This window comes from Carassius carassius, chromosome 3, assembly GCF_963082965.1.
Source record: "Carassius carassius chromosome 3, fCarCar2.1, whole genome shotgun sequence".
Classification (NCBI taxonomy): domain Eukaryota; kingdom Metazoa; phylum Chordata; class Actinopteri; order Cypriniformes; family Cyprinidae; genus Carassius; species Carassius carassius.
Window position 1 is genome coordinate 5,327,307 of NC_081757.1, and position 17,487 is coordinate 5,344,793.

General features: G+C 38.1%; 3 protein-coding genes across 4 annotated transcripts in view; all 3 read right to left on the reverse strand.

The window, feature by feature from the left end:
- The window catches only part of ehbp1l1a (EH domain binding protein 1-like 1a), a 41,838-nt gene extending 37,862 nt beyond the window's left edge, over window positions 1–3,976 (reverse strand). For both annotated transcript variants that reach the window (XM_059526212.1, XM_059526220.1), the window contains exons 1-4: window positions 3,836–3,976; window positions 2,470–2,572; window positions 1,680–1,744; window positions 630–880 (exon numbers count right to left, since the gene is read on the reverse strand). In XM_059526212.1, the coding sequence (XP_059382195.1) occupies window positions 630–733 (104 nt within the window). In that variant the 5' untranslated portion in view covers window positions 734–880; window positions 1,680–1,744; window positions 2,470–2,572; window positions 3,836–3,976. The remainder of the gene's footprint in view (window positions 1–629; window positions 881–1,679; window positions 1,745–2,469; window positions 2,573–3,835) is intronic.
- A 3,506-nt stretch (window positions 3,977–7,482) lies between these two features.
- Window positions 7,483–12,985, reverse strand: taf6l (TAF6-like RNA polymerase II, p300/CBP-associated factor (PCAF)-associated factor). The gene is made up of 11 exons (XM_059526233.1): window positions 12,683–12,985; window positions 12,035–12,121; window positions 11,770–11,920; window positions 11,634–11,684; window positions 11,412–11,506; window positions 11,044–11,118; window positions 10,698–10,918; window positions 10,413–10,545; window positions 10,201–10,329; window positions 9,201–9,697; window positions 7,483–8,198 (listed from the first exon to the last, which is right to left on the reverse strand). The coding sequence occupies exons 1-11, from the start codon at window positions 12,827–12,829 to the stop codon at window positions 7,850–7,852; spliced, it is 1,935 nt and encodes a 644-aa protein (XP_059382216.1). The 5' UTR covers window positions 12,830–12,985; the 3' UTR covers window positions 7,483–7,849.
- Window positions 12,986–13,451: 466 nt separating this feature from the next.
- cth1 (cysteine three histidine 1) lies at window positions 13,452–15,163 on the reverse strand. The gene is made up of 2 exons (XM_059526258.1): window positions 14,965–15,163; window positions 13,452–14,767 (listed from the first exon to the last, which is right to left on the reverse strand). The coding sequence occupies exons 1-2, from the start codon at window positions 14,971–14,973 to the stop codon at window positions 13,838–13,840; spliced, it is 939 nt and encodes a 312-aa protein (XP_059382241.1). The 5' UTR covers window positions 14,974–15,163; the 3' UTR covers window positions 13,452–13,837.
- Window positions 15,164–17,487: the final 2,324 nt, after the last annotated feature.

Sequence of the window (17,487 nt, forward strand, 5' to 3'; positions counted from 1 at the left end):
ACTTTTTCAATAAAAAACATCCCAGAATGCACCTCTTGCACTTTAGAAAAGGAGTGTGGAGAGCTGCGAACTAGATTAAACGTTAGCAAATTTGATTGAACAAAAATGTTTTTGAAATAGTGAAATACATATAAGACAGAGACTACATGCATGACTGAATGTTAAAATTACTGCCATTTTTTAGACCCTCCCATCAGCATCAGAATTGAAGAGTATCACATAAACAGGGCTTAATGAAGTTGGTCTGTAGCTGCTAAAGTGTCCTTTAAGATGCGCTTTAGGTGGAACCATTAAGATGAATGTGTTCGAGAGAACTGAAAGTAAAACGGAAAAGAGGAGGAACTAATAACAAAGCCCACTACTACAAACAGAAATGTGCCTGCCAGAGTCAACAAGCCATCATATACTGTCCGTTCATGTCCCAGAACACACTGACAGTAAACGACACCATCCCTACATACTGCAACCGCACAAGTGCTGTTGTTTATAATGAGAGCGATGCGTTTAATTTTATAGCGTCGCGTCGCTTTCTAAACGGGTGTTAATGTAGCTACGTCAACCTTTAAAGAAGCGTGAAACATATAGTTTGTAACAACAACAGTACATGATAATGAAAAGAGAAATCGTACCACTTCTTAGTGCACTCAACGGTGAGTTCTTGAAAGGACGCGGCAAACTGGAACTTCGACGCTCTTTTGCCAGCGCGCTGAAGTCTCTTCCAAACCGATGTCATGATGACTGCACTTATATTAGACAAATCCTCACAGAAGAGACTGCTGAATTAAAAGTGCATCGTGGGAATTGCTGTGTCACTTCGCCTTCTCCGATGTTTCAGGGACGGCAGTTCCGCGCCCCCATGCTCCAAATGTCAAAGTGAAGGCTGCAGAAGATAAGCAGCGCAGACAGATCAGAGGAAACATATCTATAACCAACCACTTGGGTTGAACTGACATATCCTGCACAGCAAACCCTTAGAATGGCGGGGAAACAGAAATGCAGGGGTTTTATATATTTTATATATTTACATAGCCAATGTAATAAGACAATAAAAAGTTATAAGGAAGTATAGCCTTATTTTCCTCATTAAATTAATATTGTAGCCATTTTGATATAGCCATTTTTATGTAAAAGGTCTAAGGTTTTGATTAAAAAGTCCACAAATGCTGTTAACTTAATCAGCAGTTTTATGCTTTCAGACATCTTGCATAGGTCTAGAGAATTCTGTCCTGCAAATTAAAATTCTATTATAAGAAATGTAAATTTAAAACAAATCCAATTTCTTTATCCTACCAGTTGCAACTTATTTATATTACAGTGTGTTTGTGTGCGTATGTGTGTGTGTGTGTGTGTGTATATATATACACTGTAAACTTATTTTTCTAAGTTTCTAAGTTGTTCACAGATAATCCAATGTATTACTTGCTTTTTCTTTATAACAGTAAAATTTACTAGCAATTTCTATGTGAAAATAGAATACACCATTAATATTTTTTGATGTGTTATACTGTTTAACAGAATAAAAAAAAAAACAAAGGCTGTTTATTGACAAATTACAATGTGACAACATGCCCCACCATTGTCAGCATGTAAAATGAACTGTACAAATATTATCAGGAACAAAGAAAATGTGATAGTACAGATCTTTCCTTCTGGGTATAAGGCAAAGTCATATTTCTTACCTTGCCATGGGAAGCAGTTTGTCTTGTTGAAGTGAATGCAGGTTGGCAGGGCTATTGAAAGGACTCTGTGAAAGGTTAAAGGTCACCGTTACCTCATTTGCAAGCAGTTTTTTTCACTGTGCTTTAAACAATAGAATGAAACCAAAGACTAGTGTCAGCAAGAGTGGGATATTACTTTTCATTGCTTCTATAAGTAATACAGGTGACTGTTAGTTCTTGCTCAGTACAGTCATACTGTTAGGTGTGGCTAAAATAGCAGGTAACTTGTGCAGCAGATAGCCTGATGTTATGTTATCTTATTATGACCTGAGACCAGTTTTGTAGACATCATAGCATCATTTTAATCCTAATATGGGCACCTGGAGCTGATTCTAGATCAGTGTGAGTGGGACAGGCTGGAACTTGCCCCTGCTGATGAAAGTTTAGATTAGCTCAGGTGTGGCAAGTCCAAAACCAAAGGAGAAGTTCTGCACGCAAAGCAAGATAAAAATCTCTGAAGCTCTGCTTTGTTCTAGTCTTTAGAAAAGATGACCAGATCTAAAATAGATCCTCTATCCAAAATGCCCTTGTCTTTTATTACAGCAATTTCTCTTCTGAAATCCTCTCTGGAATATGACAACAGATTAATTTAATTATTTTAACTGAACTAGTTGGATCATTTTAATTTGTTCATCAAGCCAAGAAAAAAAAGTATATTGATAGATGGATTGGGAATGGGGAGAGAGAGAGAGAGAGAGAGAGAGAGAGACATAATATAAACCTATGGATCAAGAATAAGGTTCCCGCTCACAGCCGTACACTTCCACTTCCTGTTAGTTGAGCTTGTCGTGGTTTCAGTACTTCCTGTTTTCCTGTGACATTGACCTCCTCAAGTACCAACAGCAGGAAATGTTCTAAAAGAAATCTGAGCGCCATTGGTACATTTCTTAGTTTCATCTTTAAACCATTTCAGCGATAACAAGGACTGCTTACAAACTGGACACTATTCAAAAAGTTCAGTAAATTGATCAAAAGTGTCAGTAAACACTTTCACATTGTTACCAATATTCTTTTTTCAGATATTTCAGATAAATGCTAAAACCTTCTATTTATCAAAGAATCCTGAAAACATGTTCAAAATAACAGTTCTTTTAAATGGCAATATTTCAAAATATTACTATTTTTTTTACTGAATTTCCGACCAAAAACAGCTTTGGAGAGTCTTGTTTCAAAAAACATTTTGAAAATAAGATGTGTATGGACAAATTATATAATCTGCATAACAATCAGAGTGAAAAACTATATTAAACATTTTCGGCAGGTTTGTGCCACTTCTGACGAATGAAATTACCTTTCATAAAAGCACAAACTGAACTGGCTTGAACTTGATAAAACATTTATTAAGATCTGATGATCATGTTCTCCAACGTGATTTGAGAATGATCCGAAGAGCATATTGTACTTCAATGGAAAAGGGAACATCTGACCTTCTGAACAACGGGATTCATGTGAACCATGTCACATTTACTTACATTTATTAAATTACCTATGAAGAGTACAGATTTTTTTTTTTAAATGTAATAAAATTAAATTCGATTTTGAGGAAATTTTTATTTATATTGATTGTGGTCTCAGATTTTTGGAACTCACTTTATTTGGGGAAATGTTAATTATATTTTTTATATCCATTGTATTTTTTATATTTTTTTTAAGTAACTGATTTAAACAATTATCACCAATAAGAAACAGACAGTTAAGAACTGCCTAGAACCTAGATTCCAGATGTCCAATCTATCATCTTGTATTCTATAAGAGCACAATATGAACAATAAACAATATGAACTTAATTTCACAGGAAGATAACATTTCATGACCTTTCAACACACATCACTTTCTAGTTTGGAAAACTACATTGTGTCAATGTTACCCCATCTGTTCATGGTCGGGGATAACATTTAAACCAGCGTGACAAATATAGACATGCATGTAACACCTGCTAACTGTCAATCTGAATGAAAGAGCATATGACAGTTTGAAAGCATTAGGTACTTTGGTAACAGGTCATATGTATCCACCACATGCATGTGTCAAAAATGGCTTTAATATATTTCAAATGTTTTTAATGTGTTAAAGCCAATGAAATGTTAAATGTTTGATTTAATGAGCTCTGTACTGACCTGCTGAGGATTTGAAAAGTTTAAGGCCAGCAGGTTTTGGAAAAATGCTGTTTATGCTTCATGGTCCTCACAGTAAATGAGCGGGGAACCCCCCCATGATTTCTTCAACTCCTCTGGAAAGTTCACGTCACGCCTCCTTCAGTCAAGGACTTGTGTCCTGTGTTTGTTAACAGATGTCAGCAGTTCTGCCATTAGGATAATTTGAGGAGAAACAATTTCCTATTTTTATCCTATAGGTTTGCTATTTACAGGTCTTTTTTTTCAGCTTATTAAACTACTGTTTAATTCAATTGACTAAAATTGGGTTGAGGTTTTGTTACCCAGCACTGCACCAGCTTTTGGGGTCTAACTTTACTTCAGTCCTGACCTACATACAACTCTTCTAACCATATCAACAGATCTCAGAAGCAGCCGTTTCAATACACACACTATTAAATACATATATTTAACCAGTTCTTGAAGTGACGTGCTTAAATAAAGACTATGTAATATTCTGTGCATATTGCATATAACCATGCATTAAAAGTAATTGACTGAACATAAATGCGCCCTCTGCTTCAGCACAACTAGGCAACAGCAGAATTGGACTATAAAAGACTGAAGACCATAATAGAAGAATATGACCTCATTGAAAAGTAAGAGGTGGAGCCAGTGAAGTGTGTTTATGTCTGACTGGCAGAGCCATCAGCACTGGGCACAGATTCTGAGTCACCGTCCCACACACAGAGACTCAAGCACACACACAGGCACACACACACACACCTGCCCCCTCCCCCTTCTTCAGCTGTGAAGAACATGTGAAATATGAGCATCTCAATTTTAAAAATTTTATTGTAATAGGCTGCATACTTGAATTAATTAAAAAATCTTGTACAAATCAAATAGATTTTAAATCATTAAATTATTTTGAAGATAAACTGTGTCTGTATTAAATTACAAAACTGAAATGGTAATGGATGTATTTACCTTTCAAACTGATGAATTTCAGGGGGAAAAAAAAAACAGAAAAGAAAAAAGTCTAACATACATGAGAAGTATTTTAATATTTTACTCCCAGGATGTTTCACATGCATTTGGTTGAGCTGTTATCTAGGGTGGCTACCTTGAATAACGTAAAATATATGATAATTTTGGCCATTTTCATTCATTATACACTACTATTCAAAAGCTTAGGGATAGTAATGCATTAGATTTGATCAAAAGGGACAGTAAAATTTTTGAAAATGCAGCTTAAAGGAACAGTTCCACTCATTCTCTTCTATAGGAGAGGAAGAATTGTATTTTGAACATTTGTTAAATCATCTAAAACCAACAACATGTATGTTAGACCCTATTCCATCTAAGCTCCTAAAAGAGGTGCTTCCAGAAGTCATAGATCCTCTTCTGACTTTTATTAATTTGTCATTGTCATTAGGATATGTCCCCAAAACCTTCAAACTGGCTGTTATTAAGCCTCTCATCAAAAAACCACAACTTGACCCCAAAGAACTAGTTAATTATAGACCAATCTCGAATCTCCCTTTTCTGTCCAAGATACTAGAAAAGGTCATATCCTCACATTTATATTCCTTCTTAGAGAAAAATGGTATCTTTGAGGATGTCCAGTCAGGATTTAGACTGTATCATAGTACTGAGACTGAGTTATAAATGACTTGCTCTTATCATCTGATTGTGGTTGTATCTCTCTATTAGTGCTATTGGATCTTAGCGCTGCATTCAACACTATTGACCACAACATTCTTTTGCATAGACTAGAAAACTTTGTTGGCATTAATGGAAGTGCATTAGCATGGTTTAAATCCTACTGATATGACTGCCATCAATTTGTAGCAGTGAATGAATGAGGTATTGTATTGATCACAAGTGCAGTATGGGGTAACTCATGGCTCAGTACTAGGTCCGCTACTCTTCACACTTTATATGTTACCCTTGGGAGATATCATCAGGAAACATGGTGTTAGCTTTCACTGTTATGCTGATGATACTCAGCTCTATATTTCTTTGCAGCCCGGTGAAACACACCAATTTGAAAAACTAACGGAGTGTAGCAGCTAGAGTTCTTACTAGAACCAGGAAGTGCGGCCATATTTGCCCGGTTCTGTCAACACTACACTGGCTACCTATTAAACATTGTATAGATTTTAAATCTTGCTTATTACTTATAAAGCCCTGAATGGTTTAGCACCTCAATATTTGAACAAGCTCTTGTTACATGATAGTGCTCCACATCCACTGCGTTCTCAAAACTGGCAATTTGATAATACCTGGAATATTTAGCGCATATTCCAGCAACTCTGGAATAACCTACCTAACATTGTTCGGGAGGCAGACACACGCTTGCATTTTAAATGTAGATTAAAGACCCATCTCTTTAACCTGGCTTATACATATCACACAAATACGCTTCTATCTAAATCTGTTAAAGGATTTTTAGGCTGCATAAATTAGGTAAACCAAAACCGGGAACACTTCCCATACCACCCGATGTACTTGTTACATTGATAGAAGAATGGCATCTACGCTAATATTTGTCTGTTTCTCTCTTGTTCCGAGGTCACCGTGGCCACCAGGTACAGTCTGTGTCCAGATCAGAGGGTCACTGCAGTCACCCAGATCCAGTATGTATCCAGACCAGATGGTGGATCAGCACCTAGAAAGGACCTCTTCAGCCCTGAATGACAGTGGAGACCAGGACAACTAGATGCCCCCCAGATACAGATCCCCTGTAAAGACCTTGTCTCAGACGACTACTGGGACAAGACCACAGGAAACAGCTGATTCTTCTGCACAATCTGACTTTGCTGCAGGCTGGAATTGAACTGTTGGTTTCATCTGGTCAGAGGAGAACTGGCAGGGGCAGACTGAGGTTTTTTCTCCATTCTGTCACCAATGGGAGATTTGGTTCTTTGCCGCTGTCGCCTCTGGCTTGCTCAGTTGGGGTCACTTCATTTACAGCGATATCGTTGACTTGATTGCAAATGATTGCACAGATATACTGGTTAAACTGAACTGAGCTGGATGATAACATCATTGTATTTCAATGATGAACTGCCTTTAACTGTCATTTTGCATTATTGACACACCGTTTTCCTAACTAATGTTGTTCAGTTGCTTTGACACAATCGGTTTTGTTTAAAGCGCTATATAAATAAATGTTACTTGACTTGACTTGGATAGACTCATATTTAAGTTAGTCACTGAGAATTGTCCCACCATCTCTCTCTCATTCACATATGTGCTTAATCAAACTTGGTACATTATGAAGGCATCACTGGCAGGTGCCAAGTGCATCACTATTTTCTTCAATTGTACGGTTTAGAAAAATATTTCAAGACTTTTAAACTTCTTTTGTGTTCAATGAAAGAATACAAAGCCTGATGGAACTGTCCCTTTAAAAAGAATGCTTTAGATTTATCAAAATGCATAATCATTTAAGAATTATTCTCTGGAATAATTCTAGAGTAACTCCTTTAGAGTAATGCATAAAGCAGTTTTTGGTAAAATAATTAAAACGGGTCATGATGGGACTGTTTAGATTTGACATGCAGATTATTATACCAGGCTTAAGAAAATGAAAATCACTAGCATTATAAACAGACTGGGCAGTTTAAATACAAAATAATAAAGTATCACCAAGAACATTACATAATGTATTTATTTTTAGAGGCCTACATCATAAAAAAGGGCATTTACACACATACATACTCTAATATACAAGGCAATTGTATAGAAGTATCTGTTCAACAACCTGCTGTAAGTACTTAAAAAATAAACACTATTTGGTGTCAGGTTCTATTATACTATCTGCAATACAAACAGAAATAACTATAAGAGAATCAGTAGAGCTATATCATAAAAATCCTGGATATTGATTCAAAATAATTTCCTCCCAATGAAACTTGCCTTGTTGCATAGAGCATATAGAATTGTTCATATGTAATTACTAAGATGCAGCCAATTGATGAGATGTCACTGTGATCATGTGTCTCTAAACACATACATTGTCTGTGGATTTCAAAGCGGCAGGTGAAGTGAGTAATGGGAACATGTCCATCGGCGCACAGGTTTGCTGACTCTCCCTATGACTGGTAGCTTGTGGGCATAAACACGAGGTGGGAGGGTAGTAGGAGGTGGAGTTGGGGTAAAGCTCGTCTGAAAGCGTCTACCCTGACAGCGTCGTCCCATCTGCCGCCCGCCAATAATGAAAGAAAAAGCAGGAGGTCCAGCCTGAGGCAGCGGGAAGCGGGCTTTAGGGAAAATGTCCCGGGATTGGCTGGTTGAACGTCCAGGACGTGACGAAGATGACCTGGAACGTGAGACAGAAGAGGAGGAGGAGGAAGAAGAGGAGGAGCGGGCAAGAGATCTGCAGACAAGGGACATAAAGAGACATCCAGTAAGAAACGCACAAAACAACAAAATGTGATCATCATAATATGAACCAAGTTCTGCTAAACATTTTGGACAGTTTTATGATTGGGTCAGTATCATTTAAGGCAGGGCTGAAGTATTTTTCACATTCATTCTCATCATAGGGATTTTTAAAAAGACTTCGTTTGAGCCATGTTCCAACCAGTTATGAGGAGAATCACAATATTACATTGTTTGTATTTGAAAATTGGACAAAAAGACAAAAGATACAAGACTAAATGGATTGAACAGTAGAAAAAAAGAAACCCTATGAAACACTGCGAACGGCAATCAAAAAGAAAAAATAGAAGATTTGAAATGTAAAGATATATGTAAACACTATATTTGACATTGATTGCAATATCTCAATTAACACACATATATTGAAGCAGTCTGAGAGTGAAAAGAGAATGACTTATGTCATCTTTTGGCAATTTGTTTGTCACAAATCAGAGATTCCTTTGGAGGATCATGGGTAATGTAGTTTTTCACTAGGAATTCCTCCATTTAACAATTATTAAAGAAATAAGCTAAATAATGTTGGCTTTAACAAAAGCATACACCATCTATTAACAATCTAGTAGCTCACACTCACAGTAGGTCTGTATTTTTGTAGGTTATCATTAACAATCTACGGAAACTTGTTTTTCACCACAGGATAAAAGGTAATTGTGACTTTTTCCATCTCACAATTTAGACTTTTTATAGTTTATCTCTCTGGACTTTCTCTCTAGAAATTATGACACTTTTTCTAAAAAAGAAAAGAAAAAAATGTTCCTGAGAAAATATCAAGTTTATTTTGTTTCCACTACAAAATTAAAAATTAATTGCGACATTTATCTCAGAATTCAAATGTTTTTATCGTTTTACCGTTATATCTCGCAATTCTGATTTGAGAGAAAAAAAAAAGATAAATTCCCCTATGAAGAAAATTACTAGGATGTTTTTCAACTCCTACCTCCCTGGTACGGTGGCAGCCAGACTAGGTGGTTGTGGTTCCATACGAGGGCTTCCATCTTGTCGTGGGCTTATATTCATACTAGCAGTTAGCTGGGGCATTTTCCGGGTATTCTCAAGATTGGGGGCACTGCTTGCTGGCTCTTTCCTGCCCTCTAGTGGTTGGCAGGGACCTGGAGGAGCGGTGCCACCTAGTGGCGGGTCAGTGCTGAAGCGAACAGCCAGACTGTCTCCAAAAAAGGAGTAGAGTTCACAGTACATGGCAGGAAGAGATGCAGGAGTCCACTCTTCCCATGGGCAGCCAGCTCCACCTGCTTGGAGATGGCTTGCAATGCCAAGAGGGGGTTCTGAAAGAGGTTCGGGAGGCGGGCTGAGGCCAGGCGAGTTTTCTCTGAAGCCGACAGCCCCTGTGGTAGTGCCTGGTAGAACAGCACCACTTCCTTCTGCTGCCAAGGTCAGACTGAGAGCCTTCATCTTCAGCAAACGCTCTACCGCCACCTTTAGGGAGGAAAGTAAAGTGGTCACTTGACTTTAGAGGTTTAGATAAGAGACATTTAGGCTGGGCTAATCATGAAGTGTTGGATGGAAGGTAGCGTGAACAATGAAAATTAAATCTCAATACACCTTTAAAACACAGCAATTTTTAAAATAAATATAGGCACATCATGTTTCAAAATGAAGAGCAGCACTGTGTTTTTTTTTTTTTTTTTTTTTACCCGTGAGCTTCGCATGAATCTGGTGTTTTTTAGTTTTCCAGACTGGGTCTCTTATAACTTTCAACTAGTAACACAAAATGCTCAAACCATCTTTCCAAACTTCCAATGAGGAGCTCTTATAAACCAGTTGTTGTTAACAATGAAGCAGCTTTTAGGACTCTCTGTGGTTTCCAGCAAAATAAAATATGTGTACAAACATAGAACTTGAATAAATCAATACATTTATATCAGCATCCTGAAATAAAACTTATGCACCACAATCACTGTCTAAAGTACTGTACTTACCAAAATGGCTCCATAGACTTTGTGGCCGTCTGCTTTCACCTGAGCGTTGGACACAGAGTAATCATCTAACACAGCTTGTAGATTCGCCCAATAGGCAGGGAGGTGAGGATACAGCACACGTTCAACAGCCTGTGTCAAAACCCATACACACAAACAGTTTGATATTTAGTAGTAAAAAACACTGTGCTGTCTGTTGTGCTGTCTGTGTTTACCTTCCAGCCAAGAGCATGCAGACCCACTACAGCTCCATAGTGTGAACAGAGAGGTCTAACCGGATCGGAGAGAACCTTCTGCAGAGACAGAAGAATCTGATGATACAGCCCACTCACAAGATCACCGTGTGTCCTACAAGTCAACATGAAAAGAAAAAAAAAACAATCAGTCAGAGTAGTGTTTAAACTGGATAGATTGATTAAAGTTTCAGATTACCAGAATACTTATAATAAAAGTTCAGAATTTAACAAGTATTACTTTACTGAAGGACGCTAAAGAAATACCAGAAGATGTGGCTGAGCAGAAGGGCTGCATAGTCTCTCAGGGTCCAGTGGTCGTTGAGGGGGTTGATGGACGCAGCCAGAGGCTCCAGGATGCAGTACATGACACTAGACACCAGACTGCGCACGTATGAGCCCAGGTACAGGTACGGGTTCTGCACCAAACTCTTCACCATGTGTAGGAGTCTGTTTAACTGGTCCAGATCATGACTTACTGACTTTACCTAAGAAAGAGGAAAGAAAGACAGTCATACTTAATGAATCAAGGTGCACATTTTTACAGTTATTACAAAAAAGGTCATTATTATATAAGGAAATATTTGATTTTGCATGCCATGGACAAACTTACCCCACTGATGACGTAAACAAAGTAAGGCAGGAGTGCAGCGATCTTTGAATTGGACTGGAGGTCTAGCAAAGCCACCTGATGGAAAAATAAAAACATTATTATACTAGCAAGAGAAAACACTAGGCACATTAATAAAATGAATACACTACAGTTAAAAAGTTTTGGGATGGTATGATTGCAATTTTCATAATCGAATGTGATTCATTTGCGATTATGAATGCAATATTGTGTAGCTTGTCAGCGAACTATGGCTCTGTGTATTAAATGCCGCTCCATCTTAAAGCACGTGATGGAGATTCACTACTAATCACAGAACTGGCTTTACTGACGAGATGCACATGACGATCACGTGCAGCCCTAGTAAGTACCTTCATGAGATGTGGGTCCTCTCCTAAAATGGCTCGTGTTATTTGTTGGTAATACTTCAGCAGATCCTCTGATAGAGACTGAACAGCAGTGGGCACTAATAAGACAACACAAATAAACCAAAACAGAATAGAGCTGGGTGAACTATTGAATTCTTGCAGTATGTTATCTTGTTTATTTTAAGTCGATTAAAATAAACAGAAATTAAGATATTTGAGGTTTACCTGTGCCTTGAGGTTCCAGATTGCCTTTTCCATCAAGATATGACACATGCACTGCCGATGAGACAAAGCAGACATGTCTTTAAACAAATGCAAGATAGTAAACTTGAGCACATTACACTAATGACACCTGGCATACCTCGAACCATCGTCTCTGCACAGCCTTTGGGGATGTTAGTAGCAAGTGCTAACTCGACCAGATTTATCTCCCGATCGTCTACAAAGAAAAGCTCTCCTTCCTTTAATGGACGGAACGGTAGGGCATCTTGTGCACCATAGCCACAAACAGTCTAGAAAACATGCAGCGGGTGTAATGCTGTTCTCCAGATGTTGAAGTGTAAGAAACAACACCACAATGCCAATTAACATTAAAAACTCTTTCAAACAGAATGACGAATATATACCTCAGTATTGCTCCACCGTAGCGCTCGGTTGAAGTCTTCCACACTCAGCTTCCTTCTCTTTGCATGTCTCATGAACTGTGAGCTGTTCTGTAGTGGAACAAAGAGACAAAATGTACAAACTTAAATGTTAAAATGTGTGACACTTTACAAAGTCTTGTATTGCAAATGCTTTAGTAGAATATAAACACATGCAAGCAAAAACATCTACAAAACCTCAGCAGGAAACATTTTATAAGACAGTAGCACAAATCAGCACTGCTTTAAAACAAAAACTAGGCTCATGTGAGCATGGATCTCTTGTGCAGTAGTATCCATCAGCACAAAAAAGAACAAGACATCTATATGTACAAGAGCATGAAATGCATTTCAGATAAGCGTTATAATCTTAAATCTGGATTAACAACACACATTACTATTGCTTTAAATAATAAGACAGGTGCATGTATGAGAGCATGCAATGCATGTACAATAATCCGTAAAAGCCTCGGAATGACAGTCGTGAATATTTAAGCGATTAGAATGGCCTTGCTGAGACGGTAGAACCCATCAGAAACAGCTTGCAGGGGACATTAAAACACAGCCATATACAGTAGCACGCAATGCATGAAATTCTAATATATATAATGAAATCCTGAAGTCGTCTGTGACCTGTGTTGCCTCTCTGAGGCGGTAGCACACATCCTCGGCCAGCAGAGCTGCCACCTCCTCGCTGAGCTCCACTCCGGTGCTCTCGGCCATTAGTTTGATGGATTCCCGGGGCACCTCGGCGAAGCGCCGTTCCTCCCTCTCAGTCATATTTAAGTTATTGAGATCACTAAATAAAGACGCTTTGAATTACATTAAAGATTTAGAGCTAAAACGACAAGGTTTCACCAGCGTTATACTCCTACATTAGCACAAGCAGCTAATCTCTCCAGACTGGTATACAACACATTGGTGGGACGCGCCTGATTGGCTTAATCTCCGCGCATGCGCATGTATTCTGGGCTCAGGTATATTGACTCATTTTAGCGAATCTTTTGAATCGGTTCACGAAGTGATCTTGTGGTTTCCAATATCCGTAAACAGACATTGAAAAAAAAAATATTAATATATGAGGGGTGAATCACATTACGCCAACTTGTTTTTCTTCTGTGTTAGACTATAAATCCAAAAGTAGTTTGGCAGGTAGTGGAGAACTCTTAAATCCTCTGGTTTAGATTATTTGTGTGTTAATATTGATAGCTTTTTGTAGTATAAAAATGGATCTTAATACTCAAAGCAACCATTTTCCCAGACAAAAAAAAAAAAAAAAATCATAAATGCCTAACCTTATGGACATTTATAATATAAATTTAGCAAAAACTTTCAGTCACCTTGTCATTAGTTAGCATTGCAGTTTAAAAAAAAAAAAAAAAAAAAAAACCCCACACACAAATCCTCTTAGGAGGTTTTATTGAGAGCAAAGGATGCAGAGGTTTCTAAAATAAAATTTTAGTTTAAATAGAACATATCCACAAGTTAGAAACATACATAGTCAAATCTTTCATAAATACACACACTGGTTAAAATGGTCTCAATTTACACTTAAGGGGCTTCATTCAGTCAATCAAAAATAAGTGGCTTTAGAAGTACAAGACAGACTTGAATTAAGAAAATAAAGCAAGCATTTGAGAATCGGTCTCAAAAGGCAGTTTAAAAAATAAAAGTTGCAAAGAGACACTGTACACACCTACCAAGTAAAAACCATGTTAATAGAAATTCAGCACAGTCACGGTTAAAGTTTACAGCGGTCAGCTTCTGGGATCATCATCATCATCATCATCATGTCATCTTATCCACAGCATCTTGAGGACCAGCAGTGGCAGGGTTCTCCAGCTGCTGGAGCCGAAGGGCCAGGGGGAGCAGAAGGTCGTTCAGATGTTGGCTGCTGAAGGTGAAAGCGTTGTGGGCTACTGCTACCGATGGTGGCGTGACTGGACCAGAACCGTCAGGGTACACCGGCGAAGCCAAGGCAGATGGAGGGGATGAGGATGGTGGAGAGCACATGTCCGAGGCAGGTGAAAGAGATCCCCCATTGGTCATCTGATCAGGCCAGGATGTGTGGGTTGAGTTGACACCTTTGATAGAGTTAGGAAGCCCATGTTGGAAGCGACAACGGGTGCCATAGAGACAGAAACCAAAAGCACTGAAGGTGTTACAGAGGGCACCACGAGGCTTCCACTCTTGTGACTGTGACGTAGGTTGCCAGGTTTGCTCTTCCTCCCCACCATCGGATTCTGAACTGCCCCCAACATGCAAGAAGTGGCATCTGTTCCCGAAGGGGCAAACCCCAAACGCACGAAAGGTACGGCAAGGCACACTCCTGCGTCGTTGACGAACAGGCCTCTGCTCTTTAAGGTTGTGCACGAAGAGACACCGTGTGCCGTAGACACAGTAGCCAGCAGTGTGGTAGGTACGACACAGCTCGGTTTTGTACTTGGGATGACAGGAGGGTACATGGAGGTCGTGGAGTCCATGGGCAAACTGGCAGCATTCGGCATACTTGCAGGTACCCGTCTCAGCATAACGGCTGCACAATTCTGTCTTGTAACGAGTGGAGCAGAGCCAGGGCGTCATCGGGGGTGATGGGGACTCAACCAGGGGAAGCAAGGCCTTGGCAAGGGACAAGCTCCGACTGCCTAAACCCTCCTCAGGGAAGAAAGCCTCATTCAGGCCATCAGTGGGGAACAGAAACAGGTCATCTTGACTGTTCTGGGGAGAGAGAGAAAAAAAAAAAAAAAAAAAAAAAAGCAATTTTCAGATATAAAATTTACATTTTAGGTTGTTAGAAATGGGAACACCTTTCAGTGACTCGAAGTAAAAAGCTACTATTACCAGAGACATTTGAATAATAATTAGCCACAGATGGTGACAATAAAATAATGAAAAGGAAGACAAGACAAGCTTACCTCAAACATTTTAGACAGCTTTACAAAACTCAACAGCAGCTCAACAAAACTCGTTGTCTTTGGTCGTTTAAAAAGTGATGCTAAACCTGACTGCACTCCGGACAAACACTCGACTCCGTTGCTCTATCACAGATTAAAGACGCGGACTACACCCAGTGCCTGGCAAGCCCCACGTACCAACAACTGTTCACCCTGTTGTTTTAAAGCTGACCCGGATTCCGTTTCCGCGTCCCCTTTAAAATATGAATCAGCTGTGAAACGTCCGAATCGTTGAACGTTCGAATTAGCCAATCAGGTTCGGCCTAGGTGACCATCAATCTAATTTGGAACTAGTCTGAACTAACGATGGGTTTGTCTGCTTTGCTGTGGGTGTTTTGAATTTGATCAAATTGGGATATTGCCGGTGCCTAGCAGGTTTACTGGAATAAACATTTGACAAGCTTTTTTAGCAGACTTCAAAGCGAAATCCGAATATACACAAAGGCCCATCCTGTATCAATTACCGCGTCACACCTCGAGTTGTTAACTGAGCGTTTGTCTGTGAAGTGCAGATCAGAGTCTTTCTATTATGCTTATTGAAAGGTTTGAGATGAGGATATACATTTTCCGAAAACAAGCAATGGACCTTTACAATCTTAAATTACCCCACTGATTTTAAAAGGGAACAGCCAGATTTTGGCATTTTAAATAAGCTTATAAGCTATATTAAACGTTATGAATATATATATATATATATATATATATATATATATATATATATATATATATATATATATATATATATATATATATATATATATATAAACTTTCAAATTCAATATATATATATATATAGAATTTGAAAGTTTTGACTGATTGGACGAGTAAAGAAGAATATTAATGTGCTTATGGCAAGCTGTTTTAACATTTAATCTCTAAACCGGACTAGTATCTTCGACTTTGACTCCTGCATTGCTGATGTTTATTCAAGAAATCAAAGCCTTCGGGAAAATCTATTTGTGGCGGTCAGTTCTGATATTGTGGCAGACTGCCACAAAAAAAAAAAAAAAAACAATGTATGGGAAACACAAACTCATAGTACTTATTTATTAGATACTAGTATTTATTCATTAGATAATAGTACTGATTTCAATACTGACTAGTGACAATTGTATTTTGTTACTAATAACAAATGTAAATTTCTTGCCATTGACTTCTATGGAGATCCGCTGTGCACTAGGAGGCATTCACTGTACAGGAAATACTACACTGTGAACAAGTGACTGATCTCAGCAGGCACTTCAGCGTCTACATTTATAGTGCAGGAGGAGGGTATTTCTGATTCTAGAGAGCATTTGATTGATCAGAAGATTTGATGAGAACATGAAGTATGATGTGACATCAAGAAATTTGTTGAGCCGTTTTGGAAGATGAAGAGATGAACTGCTAGTTTTGCATGCTTATATCCTCTAAATGCGAATTTTGCCACTGTTTTGACTAACAACTTAAGACTAACATATTGATGCTATCACCCAAAAAACTTTAAGTAGGGATAACTGGCTTTGTTTGTTATCTTATCTTGGTAATTGGTTACCATTAAAAAAAAGATTACAAACCTGTTGTCCAACAAAAGTATACTGAGATATTTTTACTCCAAATTCACTTAACATCATTTGAGCGTTTTTAATAACTTCCTTTTGTGATCTGACATGGTTTGTTTCATTAAACAGAATCAGGCACAAATCATGCCACTTCAATGATAAATGCTATGTTGTTTAGCACTGGATTTTAAATTTAATTTATTCTTGTAAAGATACCTGAGATGGCTTGAAGAATGGTAAGCGTGAGTTCATCAAGTACAACATGTTCCTGGATCCACATCCTTGTTGATCCTGGAACGACATACCAATCAGAATAGATATTTAACTTTTCAAGAAATATCTGTTTTAGGCTTAAAATCAGAGTTAGGTGCTTCTACACCCTCTTTAATCAGATATCATTTCCCACTGATTTTAGGAATAAATTATGGGTATGGATTGGGTTAAATTTATATTTTTAGACAATAATGTTGATCATGTTTCATCAGTAATATGTCTATATGCATGTTATTCATCTACTAGGCTACATAAACAGCGAGAGCTGAATGTCTGAAAACCATAAGGTTTGGATTTTGTGTGCCCTGGACAGAACATTAATGTAAAAAATATGAAAATAATAGATAATACAACTGGGGACTTATCTCCATCCTGCCACTAGAGGTCACTTGGTGACTAACAAACACATTGGGTTACTATGTTTATGCAATTACAGCGTTTACAAAACTGATAAAAAAAAAATGTTTTCTATGTGGTTTCCTCAAAAAAGTACATATGTCTCCCTCTTTCCATTTCTTGTCTAATCTCTCTCCTATATGTTGCTGGCAGATACCACACTGGGCAGAAATGCAAATTTAAAAAGTACTAATATCTATTAAGTTCTACCAGAAAGACTCGGGAGATAAAATATACGAAGCATACATTTATTGACAACTCAGCAAGCATTATT

Bases quoted from the DNA above. Each gene is read 5' to 3' on its own strand.
- taf6l (XM_059526233.1), bottom strand. From the start codon at position 12,829: ATGACTGAGAGGGAGGAACGGCGCTTCGCCGAGGTGCCCCGGGAATCC. The intron at 10,919-11,043 runs GTAAGTTTGTCC...CCTCTTTCTTAG, and splicing joins TTGTTTACGTCATCAGTGGG to GTAAAGTCAGTAAGTCATGA. The intron at 9,698-10,200 runs GTAAGTACAGTA...TCCTCCCTAAAG, and splicing joins AAGTCTATGGAGCCATTTTG to GTGGCGGTAGAGCGTTTGCT.